This window comes from Sander lucioperca, chromosome 21, assembly GCF_008315115.2.
Source record: "Sander lucioperca isolate FBNREF2018 chromosome 21, SLUC_FBN_1.2, whole genome shotgun sequence".
Taxonomy (NCBI): domain Eukaryota; kingdom Metazoa; phylum Chordata; class Actinopteri; order Perciformes; family Percidae; genus Sander; species Sander lucioperca.
The window spans coordinates 24,064,305-24,078,215 of record NC_050193.1 but is presented as its reverse complement, the minus strand read 5'-3'; the positions used below and the strand labels follow the sequence as shown (position 1 = coordinate 24,078,215).

Below are 13,911 nucleotides of genomic sequence, written 5' to 3'. Positions count from 1 at the left end.
CTTGATGGTGTTTTAAGCCCCCAACGTCTCCTTCCAGGCAGCGCTGTGACCGTTGACTTCAAGACACCTAACCCTAACCTTAACCCTAACCCTAACCATTGCCTAATCCTAGTGCAGCGCTGCCTGGAAGGAGACTTTGGGGGCTTAAAACACCGATAAACCATTTTAGCTCTTAAGGTTTAAAACAAAACTAGAATATTCTTTACAGTATGCTACACTATTACTGCCAAAGCTCTCCAAAAGAAGATTTGTAGCTTGTTGCTATTTGTCAAGATTTGACAGTTCCTTGTAAAGAACTCGACCTTTGTTTGATCAATAGCTAAGCAAATGAGCTATCCTCTAGCTCAAGGGACATCAGCAACCTTGTAGTAACATTTGTATACAAATTATTATTGTAGGTGACCTATGCAGTCCACAAAAGGGGGAGAGAATAGAAAGCCTTGAGTCAGGTAAGAAAGATAAATCTTTTGAAATTACTAGTGCTGATGATCATTTTTCAGATTTGACTGGTGCTGCTTACAGCTAACATTTATTAAAACTGAGCCTAATACTCTGGAAAACATGATTTTACCAGATAATATACCCTATTAGTCACAGTGTTGTGAGGCAAGGTTTGGTAGCCTGAGATAAACACCATTTTGAACCACAGGGAAATTAACTACGAGGTCACTCTTACCCCTCAGGAAGAGCTCATTCAAGAGATCTTTCTTTCTTGGGTCTTTATGTAGCTTCATACACCCACTCAAATCTTCACTATAATCCACTGTTGTCTATATATGGGAAGCCCGCCGGGAATTAGTTTCATTGCTATTCTGCAACATGTCTTTAAATCCTCTTCCTGTACTATAGTACCATCTCTTTTGATGCTCAAAAATCAGAGAGGTAGAATTGGGTAGATGTCTTTGGGCTTATTGTCGGTGTGAAGGCTTTTTGATTTCTTGTAAGCGTGAATGTGTTGGTGGGTGGTTTGCAGTTGGAGAGTTTTGGAATGTTTTCTTACATTCCCCATTACAATATGGGCAAAGTAACTTTATAGTCCCAGAGTAGGATGTTTGAAAGTAGGAGGTTTTACATTATGGTTTTTATGAAGGCTAAAGTCGCTCTGTCCATCACTTTAGTCCAGCTCGAGATATCTCCAAAACTACAAGATTTTGTACATGGTGCCCAGAAGATGAATCCTAGTAACTTCTGTTTCTTTTAGCAGCACCACCAACCGTTTAAATTTGTCACTCCACTCGATGGATTGGCACAAAATTTGACATTCATCGTTGCCAGATGATGAATTCTAAATGTAACAAATTTGGTGATACCTTAACATCATCTGTAGCACCATCTTCAGGTCTGAATTTTGGTCCTATGATTTGGTTTATGATCAAATACCTTTTAACCTTTTAAATTAATGACATTATAATCAGCTATACTTTCATTTTAGTGCTAAATACCTCCACCAAGGAGGTTATTTTTTCCGTGTGTTTTGTTTGTTTGTTTGTCTGTTTGTCAGCAGAATTACGGAAAACTACTGGCCCAACTTTTCATGAAACTTGGGTGGATGTTTGTAGCATTGGCCAGGGAAGACCCCATTACATTTTTCAGTGGATCCAAATTCTTCACTTTAGTTCACACTGTGAGATGGCATTTGTGCTGTATTCATGTGGGGTTGTGATAATCGGAAAAATTTGTTTTCGACTGGATAAATTCATGTGAACACCCCCTCAAGTTGAAAGGTTAACATTGCGAGATGACAGTGCATGCCTTGGCGGAGGTCTGCGCTCTCTGAGTGCCCTTTCAGTTAAAGCAACACTAAAGAATTTTTCCCGCTTCGGTCCCCCTACAGGTTGGAAGCGGAATTGTCCATTACCGCTGTCGTAATGTCTCATTATGTCTCATTCGAACTACAGAACCGCTACCCGATCTGGCAAACTTGTAATGTAATGGACAATTCCGCTTCCAACCTGTAGGGGGACCGACACGGGAAAAGTTCTTTAGTGTTGCTTTAACAAATGTTATCAGGCTAAACCATTAAACTAAGATCGGGAACATGTTAAACATTATACCTGCTTAGCATCAGTGTGTTAGCATTATCATTGTTAACATGCTGACGTTAGCATTTAGCTCAAATCACTGCTGTAAAAATAGTCTCACAGAGCTGCTAGCATGGCTGTTTGTGATCCTGTTGGCATGCTGTGTTTAGATATGATAAGATGGGTGAGTGTAGGCTGCACAGAAGGAGGATTCTGGGACACAAAATGTGCTGGTCGTCTTTTACAGTTGTCCTGGGCCTAATTCTGCGAAATTTCCATGATGAGAACACAAGTGACGCTGTTATTCACCCCGTCCTTTCCTCTTAAACTCAAACCAGGTTTCTTAACTGGTGCTCACCCTAGTTTATTGGCACAAGGGATGGTTACATCAGAACGTGCGTAGAACATGTGGCTTCGTTCTCCTTTGCTCAAGATCCCCTGGGTCCTTGCAGCTTAGATTGACATTTTCTGTGCCGTACAGCCCCCGTGTGGACGCCTTAGTGCTGGAGGATCAAAGTTTACACACATTATTAGCCTTTATCCATCTGTATGCACAGGTTGAAGGAGGATTGCGGTTGTGATGAGAATCCTTGCGCGCACACACTCACACACACACACACACACACATACACACACACACACACACACACACACACACACACACACACACACACACACACACACACACACACACACACAAACAGGTTGTACAGGAGGTTTGTGTCCATTTGTGTCCATTTGTGTGCATCAGAGTGCCATTTTGTGTGTAGATGTCAAACAAGGAGGGAAGGAAATTGGCCGTTCCAGTTTAGTGTCAGGAAAGTGGGGCGATCTGTTCTTTGGAAGTTTCCCAGTGAAATTTCCTGGGGACCAAGACACTGAAAATATCTATCTATATCCACGCAATGTCCTACATACTGTAAAAGAGAGGGTGAACCAGAGAGGAGAGAGGCAGTGAGAGAGCACATGAAGATAGTTTGGGAGAGATAAAAAGAGAGAGGGAGGGAGGTTAAATGTCACTGTGCTGGTGGGATATCAGTCATTTGCTGGCATCACACAGATAGATGGATTGAAGCTTAGTAGAACCAGGTCAAGAATCCAGCAAGTCACCCAGCAAAGTTACCTAATTTTCCTTCTAACTTCTGTGATATTAAAACCCCTTTAAGTAGAAGTAGAAATGCTGTTTCTTAACCCCATTTCCCTCTGCAGGATTTTTAAACAGGATTTATTTGGATTATATTTACACCTGGAAACTGTGTGTTAACAAACAGAGATTTAATCCATCTTTCCCTTGCCAAAACACAGATTTGCTAAACATGCCACTTCCTCCTGAGTTTTGCATCTTTTAAAACAGATGTTAAATGGCTCATCTCATTTATTCCCTATTCATGAATATCTTAACATTTCAAGTGTGTTACCACCCGAGCCGCCAGCCACCTGTTTCATTTGCTGATTTGAGTGCACGTTGGGTACATTTACAACTGGAGTTCACAATTTATTACAAATGATTACAATACAATATTGCACAATGCATGTTAATAGAAAGTACAACATTTTAGTACGGCCAAAAATAAGTGGTGATGTGTCTTTCCTTTCTAGGTCAGGGTTAATCCCAGGATGAATCTGATGGATGAGCTCCAGGTGTTTATAGGGACACAATAGACAATTAAACAAATACATGAGAACCATGTGTAGCCTATATAGATTTTTACAGTCAACAGAGCAACAATGAATGACCAAAATGCTGTGTCACATGCTGTAAAAGGCTACAGATGATTAAGATTCAGATATAGCTTTACTGTATACACAACATAACAGCATATCAACACATCATAAAAAGCAAGGACATATCCTGTGGGTGCATAACACACTACTGTGTCTTAAATCTGAGACTCAAAAACAAACACTATTGAAACAGCTGACAGAATAGATACATTTTAAAGCTGTCAGATGTTTGTGAGTGTACAAGCAAATTTACAGAAATTGTGCCAAGACATGGGCACACAATCAAACACTGCTAGTAAAATGAATAAAGTTTTCCATTTTCTAATGTCCATTAATTTACTAATCTGTATATCTTAGCATGCATATTAGGTTTAGGAGATTTACCCTGCCCTTCTTTCAAGGAATAGTTTGACATTTTCAGACATCATTGCTGATGAAAGGTGTCACGTTGAAGATAATGTCACGGCAGTTTCACGCAGCTTCACTATGGTGATCAGCTGAGAATATTGCCTACATTAAGGGGATATTTCCTGCAGTGGAAAACAAAATAGAGAAAAGCACCTGGTACCAAAACTGAGTTTCACCTATCAGCAGCTCAGTCAAGTCAGATGAAGGTTTATTTAAAGTGCATTACCATATGAAAATCAATGAAAACAGCAGATTAACTACATACAGTACAACTGATAGACTATTAGAATAAAACACTAAACTCTAAAGCTCACTGATGCACTAAAACTTGTATGTCTGGCAACTTCACGACAATGACAAAACGGCGAAATAATGCAAAAGAAATGCAAAAGAAATAATACCATGTAACTAAAACCAAAACCTGGTTGAAAAACTAATTGAGTAAGCCTGCAGTTCATACAGTAGGGTGTTCTTACTTCCCTTATGTAGCTAACATCTCTTCAGGCGCACGGGAACCTATTTTTGACCAGGGGTGCTGAATAACAAAATAATGGATGTCTGACGATTTCTCCCCCCACGAAATGTTTCGGATTTTGACAGCTAAATACATCATTTTAGCGCAGTGTATGGGTGACAGTGAGGAGTTTTAGAAAAGTCCTGGGCAGCCACAAATTCCACTGTTCCACAATTATGCGACAGCACTCGCCACTCCGACTCCACTGCGCGCACCCTAACATCACAGAAGCACACTTGACATTATTAGCCTGTTTCAGTATATAGCTATGGTAAATTACTTTTCTGATCATCAAAACCACACCAGAGATGTTTGGCTTGAAAATATATGCTAATAATTAGGCTGCAATGACCTCGCCAACAATTTCCTAACTTCCTGCAATCTCCACAGCAAATGTGTCTTAACCATGTCACAGCGGTTTCTGTTACATAAAACATATGCAATGAAAACAATTGTACTTACAGGCATTGCCCTCACAGGGAATGGAATTACCTTTAAAGCAACTTATTCTTTTTGCAGAATAACCAAAGTTTCAGGAGACACTGAACCAGCGTGTAAACCGTAGTTCTTTTCCACACATGAACAGGAAGTAAGCTGAACATATTCCCGTATTTCAGGATAATTACCAATTGTGCCCTGTAGATGGCACTCTAACACAACAAATGACACGAGAAACTGCTTATCATTCATTCTCATCTCAGCTGAAAAGAGCGTTGAAAAGTTTCTGTCCCGAACCTCCTTCCAGGATAACTGAAGTTGCTTGGCTAACAGGGCTTTTCGAATCCTTCTGTAAAATTATCGTTAGATGCTATGATGGTGCTGCTAACGTTAGCCGAGTTGTTTGCTAATGTTATTTCAGACTCAGGTTCTTCAGCTGCCCCAACAGAGTTTGCCTCGGCGGTGGACAAGGAAACATCAACTGTAACATCTACAGATTAAAGCTTGCTAATTTTATCCGCATTACTATGCCAGAAGAAAAAATCTTGTATCCTTTTCTGCGACACATTCTTCTCTACAACTAACGTTCCAATCAACTAGCCTCAGCCTGCTCGCTTCTCAGCGAGTCACGTCACTTGACTCACTTTCACTTTGACCTCTATAGCAGCTATAACAGTTCATTTTTAGTAGGCTATATTCAAACCTATCCATAACCCTTTTTTGCTATTTGCCTCATTATTTGTTATACAAAAATATAAATAATGTCAGACAGCGAATTAGTAATTATTTAAAAAATATAAAATCCAGCTCCTGCCAGCAGGGGGTGCTGCAGCACCCTCAGCACCCCCCTTCCCGCGCCCTTGCATCTCTGATTGCTTGACGAGGTGAGGGTAAGAAGGGTTAATATAGTTTTAAGTTGCCAAGCTGACTGAAAGTGTGACCTGAAACTGAAACAGTTCTCCAAGGAGAATGACAGAGAATGAGCGAGAGATAAAGATTCATGACAGGGACATATGAAGCAGAGAAGATGATTATCACTTGTTGGCATTGGGCAATATCTAATCGCTCCATCGCTCTCGTCATCTTCACTCAGATAGACACACATGAGCTCACACACACTCAGCATTCATTATGACAGTCTTTTATGTGTGAGTCATGACTTTTCTCTTGGGAACTGATAATCACTTTCTCTCATAATTTTCCCTCTGTCCTGACCTGTTCCATCTTAATTGATGATAAGTGATTCTCTCAAAAGTTTGGATTCAGCCTTTTAACTCTGTTTTCATTTTCTCTGCTGTCTGCATCCACAAGGATTAACAAATATTTGGCTAATATAGCCTTGGAAAAAATATGAATAGATAACTTAGAATGTGTGACAAACCAATCTGTCACACCAGCCATATTCAGAGGGTTGGTGATCATTGTGTGGTGTGGGTGGAATTTACTCAATAGCTTCAAAGTGTCAGTCAGTAAAAGCTGCAATGAAAGCTACTTCTACCTGCTTTAAGGAGCTTCTCCCCATAAAATAAATTTCATTATGGCTTCAGTGGAGCGTTATAGCAGCCTGTGAGGTTCTAAATGCTCTTTCGGAGTCTTTTCTACAAATTCTACAAGAAAGAGGGACTCCTTTAAACCTTTTGGCATGGAAATATGGAAAAGGGCCAAATCTAAATACAATGACTATCAATACTAGCTCTAGCTTTTGGCAGCTTCAACTAAAAATAAATTGCTGGTGGTATCATGGTTCAAGCCCAGCTTCATCATCTCTGCCTACTCTCTGCTCTCCACCATCTCCAACTATGATTTCACAGCCACCTCTCACATTCAACTCCTTTCCTCGTTGTTCTCCTTCAATGTTTTTGTTTCCCTGTTCCATCACAATATCTTTGCTGTTTTTTGTTCTTTTCTATCCTCCCTCTCCTGTCTCTTACTGTACTATCACTCTCTCTAATCCATCCATGCATGTCATTTTCTTGTCTCTCTGGCACCTTTTCCCTTATGATGTGCTCCTCTCTCCCCTTAACTCCCCCCCTCACATTTTTAGCCATGCTAGCGGCGTGGCGCAATGTCGGTCTGTTGGTCGGCCGTTTACCACTTTGGTCCCGACTGAAACATCTCGATAACTATTGGATGGATTGACATGACATTTTGTAGATACATTCGTGGTCCCCAGAGGACACATCCTATTGGTCATTCTCTTATTTTTCCGTCATTGTGAGGTTGATAGTTGTGGCTCAGAGGGACATATCTTGACCAAATACCTGCTAAACTAATGACATTTGCAATGTGCTTCTTCTCCCCTTTGTTAAAGCACTCGTATTTTCATTCCCTTCCTTTCTTTTTACCCTTTTCTTCATGTCTGTTACTGTTCGTCTTTTTTCTCTATTATAACACCCCCTTACCTGAATGCTTCCCCCTTCCCCCTTTGTCCTCTTCCCTCTCCTTCCTCTCTAGCTTCCCCTATCTTTGATAACTCAGCACTATGCAAAAATATGGATTGTTCACTTCCATTTATTATCATATCTTCTTTAGGTACCCCTCCCTGGTTAGTCAGCTTTCTGACAAAACTGTACGGACGTTGCTACTTTCTCCCTCTCCCCCCTCTTTGTCTTTGTGCCCTTGTCTCTTTTATTAATCAATTCCCTCCAACAATTTGTTTTCCATCCCTTCTCCTCCCCTGTCGTCTATTCTCTCTCTTTAGTCTCACAAGCTTGCTTTAATTTTGTTGTTATTCTTCCATTCCTCCAGCACTCCTCTAAATTGTCAGAAACAGCTTTATATAAAGGGCCTCATTAATTTTCATTTACATTTAAGGGAGGGTTTTAACCTTTTCCTAAGCTTTAAAAATGCAATTTATCTAGCTGTAGCAACTTTATAACAAGAGCCCAGTTCATACTAATTTATGTTAACATTTACTCAAGTACTGGTATCATTTTAGTTACTTCCATTTTATGCAACTTTATACTTAACATATACTGCACTTTTTGCTCCGCTACATTTATCTTATGGCTGAAGTTACTATTCACTATTTAAACATAAAAACTTTACAAGCAAAACATAGATTGAGATTATAAAATAATATTGATGTGGATATAACAACCCAAGAGACAGTGCACGTGCAGTAGTTAGAGTACAGTTTATGCCGCTTACAGGTTAATGCGTCAATAATGATAAGTAATACTAAGTATTACAAAGTAATAATAATGATTCATCATTTGTGCTTGGTTGTCAAGTGTTACAAGTCTGTGTCCTCTGAGGTGCTTGTCTATATTAGTGGGTGATGCAATCTGAATGTTGTGTCTGTTAAACTTCTACAGTTTGCTGCACTTTCGTCTGCCATCTCCGTCTTTCTTCATGACTCTGAACAGGAGTTTGCCTGCTAGGCTTTCAAAAGTTGGAGGCTGAAATGCTGCTAGAGTGTCAGTATTTGTCACAACCACTCCTGCACTCAGAGTGTGTGTGTCTGTGTGAGAAGTGAGGAGAAATTGAAGAGAGAGAGAAGACATACATCATTTTTATAATTATTTATAATTTATTTTAGGTATTGCCTCCAAATGGCACAAACTACTATAGGTACATACTGTATTGCTCCCCTGGAATCAAATAAATGATACTTGATTCAAGAACATTCTTGGATCAAGTTGCATGATAGAAAGTTGTAATGATCTCTCCTTATGGAAATGCTTTTATTTTTCATGTGGAATAAGACGTGAGACATGAAAGGGATATTCTTGAAAGGGATATTCTTTGCCATCGGCTAGGTCCTGTTGTCCACTTTTACTTTTTCATTTTCTTGTGGCATTTCTTCATTCGTTATTCTCCCTTCATGTTTCTTGTCAAATGGGACCGCTGGTAATTTGTCCCATGAGGAAAGTCTTGACATTCTGTGTCTAACACTCCCCTTTCACAACATGGCTCTGATTCCGCCATGTCTTCTAGCTGCCTCATCAAAAGCACACACACACACACACACACACACACACACACACACACCATTTACAATTTAAAGTTGGCTCATTATTCTGTACTAGATATTCATTCAAGTAAAATGAAAACAAACAGCAACTCCATATGGATTTTTTTCCGGATAAATGTTTAGATGAGAAACTTTCAATTGAAAATTTGTTTTATACGGTTTTGTGTTTGCCTAGTGTTCAGATCATGGGTTCAATCAGTGTTAAAAAAAAAAAGTAGACTATTTAATAAATGTAATGGAGTAGAACTATAAACTAGCACGTGAAGTAGAAATACCTAAACATTGTACTTCAGCTTAACTCTGTTACTGTTACAGTCCTCTGGTGTGAATTTAAGCCCTGTCTCTCTCGCCATTTGTTATTCTGCTCTTTGGTTCTGTGTGGAGCTGTCCAGAATGTAGTGGTGCTGAAAATCCTGAAACAGCGAGCAGAGCCAACCAGGAGCCACCAGGGACAGATCTGTTATCTTGCTCAGCTTGTACTTGAATGCAGCACTGCATCACTGATGCTCTGAAGTGGCCTCTTGGCTCTCTCAGGGGTGATGGCAAGAGCATAAGAGTGTATAGTTTATCACATGAAGAGCTGTTGTCCATTAAGAGTGTCTGCATAGAAGATGTGCAATGATGAATAGTCTGCTGTGTAGAGTTAGACCAGTATATCAGCTACTGAGGGCCATGTTGGCTTTTTCCACACAGTAACTGAACTCATTTAAATTGTTTAAGGATGTTGATTGTACTCAGCAGCTTTATTGTAACAATATTTAAAGTCTGAGAGCCTTGTTGATTACAACCAACAATACATAATATACAATACAATATGCTGGACAAACCACTGTTGGATTTTCTATTTTTAGAGCTTTACCAGTGGTGAGGGTAGGTTTGTCCTGATGGAAGTGCTAGAAGAAAGGTTATGGCATCATTCAAATCAAAAGGTTTATCCTTCAAGGAGAAACCTGCTTATTTTATAATGACATTATGTTGCAAAGTTGAAGTATTTGGCTGAAGAGAGCTTTCGAAGTATCCAAAATGTAAAGAGTCAATTTCCAGATGTGCTCAATGAAAGTCATGGAAATCCTTTTCAAAAAATATTTTGATATTTCTTGTGTAAATGGTATGGTAATTTTTGCCTGATGGTTGTGCTAAGCTATAGGTCAGGATGTTACCAAAACACAACAATTTATCGTTTGGGTACTTACCAAATTTCATGACAACCCATGACAGTAATTGCCATAAATTGTGGACATACAAATAGAAAGATGGACAGAGAGACCAGTTGATATCATTATCATTGGGTCTCTCTGCTACAATGACAAAAATATCAACAACTGTTAGTCTAGTGTATTTTATATCTACAGAGGAATTACTTCTTCAAAGGTTTTATTTTCAAGGTTATGATGTGGGCCCTCAATAATAATACTCTTCACAGTTGTACACAGTGCTAACTTACACACTATTCTGCAAATCTTGAGTTTAACAGCACATGCAGGATGTCTGAATGTCTGGTGAGAGTCTGGAAGCTGAAAATAAACAGCACACATGGGTTCTTTTATACATGAGGTGTGAATAGTATGTCATCATGCAGTGAGTGTTAGAAGTACTGCTGTCTCTAAGTGCAGCAGTCTGTTTCTATAGAGACCAGTGTGTTAGAGTGATGTGGTATGGAGGTCTGGTCAGAGAATAAACTTACTCCTTACAAACTTCTTCTGTAGTTTTTCTTTGTCTCGATTTTGATCAAGTCTTCTCTTTCCTCCCCACATCGCAGTGTCTCTCTGGGAATGATGGTGTTGCCACTTGTGCCGCCCTCTCTGTCGCCATGACGATGCCATTCAGCCCCCTGTCCAGCGACGAGGAGCAACAAAGGATGCTGGGAAACAATCGACATCTCTATCCAGGGGCAGAGGACGAGGAAGAAGAGGAAGAGGAAGAAATGGAAGAAGAGGAGCGTGATGAGGACCAGGAGGAGGAGGAAGAGAATGGCGAGCTGGAGGGGGAAGAGGAAGACGATGAGGAGGAGATGGTGGAGGAGGTCAGGCGAGGAGGCCTGTCGCGGGGGGGCAGGGGTGAGGGACACAGGCAGTCAGGTAAACTGGCCGGAAGACCCACTGGGGACAGACAGGTCCGTCCAGGGAACCCTGGACATACCACAAACCCCTATTCGTCCAATCCTGGACCCACGAACCAACAGCCAGCCAATCACATACAGCAGCAGCAGCAGCAGCGGAGGCTGAAGGAGCGCAGCACAGGCACTGTGCAATCTGAGGACACCCACATTGCCATGATGGTGTTTCGCATCGGTATCCCAGACATAAAGCAAACGGTCAGTGCTGTCGCTGCACACACCCACAAAATCTGCCAACATCATGGCAACAATCCCTGATAAATTCACAAACATAAAGGGCCTCAATCCCACCTCAGTTTTTTTTAAACACATTCATGATCAGTTAAATCTGTTTTTACTATCAATTCCACTACTAATGAAAGCCATTTGTATCTCATATAAGTGCATACATGCCTGTATACTTGTCAAGATCTGTCAAGTTTTTGCTGTTTATTCTAAAACACACCATACGCAGTATAGTTTGCATCAGTTAGCATTGTCTTTAAAGAAATAGTTTGACATTTTGGTGAATACGCTTTTTCACTTTCTGGCTGAGAGTAAAATGAGAAGATAATAAGGCCAGAGCCAGCACCCGGTTAGCTTAGCTTAGTTTAGCACAAAGAGTGCAAACAGGGGGAAACAGGCTCTGTCCAAAGGTAACAAAATCCGCCTACAAGAACCTCTAAATTCACACGTTGTAGTTTATCTTTTGTATTTATACTGTACAAAAACCAAAGTGTAAAACATCCTAAATTTCCTTTCACATATATTATGTTAAAACATGCCTGAAGTGCTCAGGGGCCTCTGTCATTTTTGTGACTCTGCACAGGATGGGTGGGTATGAGAAATGGATGAATGGATAGATTCTTTTGAACCTTGCTCAAAAGTCTGCCTGAAAAATTGAAGGAATAGCTTTCACTTTCACTTTAGAGATGTCACAACAATGAAGCCTTTCTGACACTTTGAAAAGGAGTGGGTGTTTATGCCTCCATACTGACATCGTGCAGTATGGACTCTGGGACTTGGAGGAGTGTTGTTTGGTAGGATGGAGCTATGTTCTCTGTCTGTACCCTGTGGCACATCATTTCATAATCTGACCATGAGTGTATGACAGTATGTGTGGTCAGGTCAATCAAAACCTGCAATGTGCAGTGCTCCAGAAACACTGCACGTCTCCAAAGATTGGGTGTATTACATTGATTAGATTCACTTTCTTTCCCTCTCTCTCTCTCTCTCTCTCTCTCTCACATACTGCATCACCGGCAGAAAACTGAGCGAAGCGTCAGCAAAGTGACTGATCTGAGAGGGTGAAAGAGGCTTTCAAGGTGACCCAGCTTTAGAGAGAAAGAGAGAGAGACAGAGCCAACGCACATACAAGCACAATCCCGATGAGAATACATGGGCAAAAATTTGATTTTAAAAACCCTACAAGCCAGAAAAGATTCAGAGAGAGTCAAAGAGAGGGTAGTTGATGTGAATAGATGAGGCTATAAGAGGGGGCCTCTGGTTTAATGTCGCCAAAAAGCTTCTAAAAGGTGCTATGAAGCATGCTGTGAAAAGCCCTTTTTGGTGTGACTGGTTTTAAGAGAGCTATCCAGAATCATGATCCGCCAACGCTCTCAATTTCCCAGATGCAGACTTACATTAAATCAGTGCGAAAGCTTCCATCAGAAGTGTGTCTAAATTGGCTACACTGGCTGGAGATGCAGCTGCCACCATGTACAGTGCGCCATTCTCCCACTCTTGAAAAATTAGGCAGCTGCTAGACACCAGACACCCAGTCGTCTTTCCCCATGTGTTTTTCTGATGAGTGAATCATCAATAGTAACTCAATTATACTGATAATTGAATTATGAAGCGCAGGGGATGCAAGGGACTGAGGCTGCATCCAAGTGTGTTTTTTTGTGCAGAAGAAACAAAACAGACTAAGAAGAGGAAAAGGAAAAAATAGAGAAGAGAGTGTGCATCTTTGCTCATTGCCAGATTAAAGCTGAACCAGACTGCCTTTGTGTTTGACAAACATAAGGCCGTTGGTTTTCCTCAGACATTAGCAGTCTGTCCTCTTTTCTCTTTCTCCTATAAGCGTCCGAGGCTTCTGTGATGTGTCTGCTTTATAAATCATCAGCAAGAAACTGCAAATTAAATAAATGTATTTTTGAGTGCCAGTTTGTTTGCGTGTCCATATTTTATATTTACCATCCCAGTGCACTATAAATGCATCGCTCAACGCTTCTTCCTCCCTCTTGCTGCTGTGTGATTTATTATTGATCTGTGCATGAGTGTTTTCAGCAGTGTGTGTGTGTGTGTGTGTGTGTGTGTGTGTGTGTGTGTGTGTGTGTGTGTGTGTGTGGATACACAAGTGTGTTTGATTCAGTTTTTTTAAAGCCAACCATAAATAGTTCACCACTCCCTATTTATTCTAACAAATAGCCATCAAAGTTTGATTGTAAAAAAAAAAAATGAATAAATGGGATTGCTTGGGAAGAGAATGCTCACTCAAGCTCAGGGTCAAAACCTCAGAAATTGCATGACAGTCACATGAAGACACATAGAGATAGATAGAGGTAGAATGTGCAACAAAGACGTGGGTGTTTGGACGTAGAGGGGGAAGGAGGTGGAGACAGAGTAGATCAAACTACAAATAAGAGCATAGAGATAAAGGTAAGTGGAGGGGGACAGATTAATGTAGAAAGAAGGTAGCTGAGAAAGGCAGGTAAAAGACATAAGAGTAGAT

General features: G+C 40.5%; 1 protein-coding gene across 5 annotated transcripts in view; it reads left to right on the top strand.

The window, feature by feature from the left end:
• The window catches only part of shank1 (SH3 and multiple ankyrin repeat domains 1), a 96,460-nt gene that overhangs the window by 12,198 nt on the left and 70,351 nt on the right, over positions 1 to 13,911 (top strand). For all 5 annotated transcript variants that reach the window (XM_031318774.2, XM_035996496.1, XM_031318770.2 and 2 more), the window contains exon 2: positions 10,842 to 11,396. In XM_031318774.2, coding sequence (XP_031174634.1) covers positions 10,893 to 11,396 — 504 coding nt within the window. In that variant the 5' untranslated portion in view covers positions 10,842 to 10,892. The remainder of the gene's footprint in view (positions 1 to 10,841; positions 11,397 to 13,911) is intronic.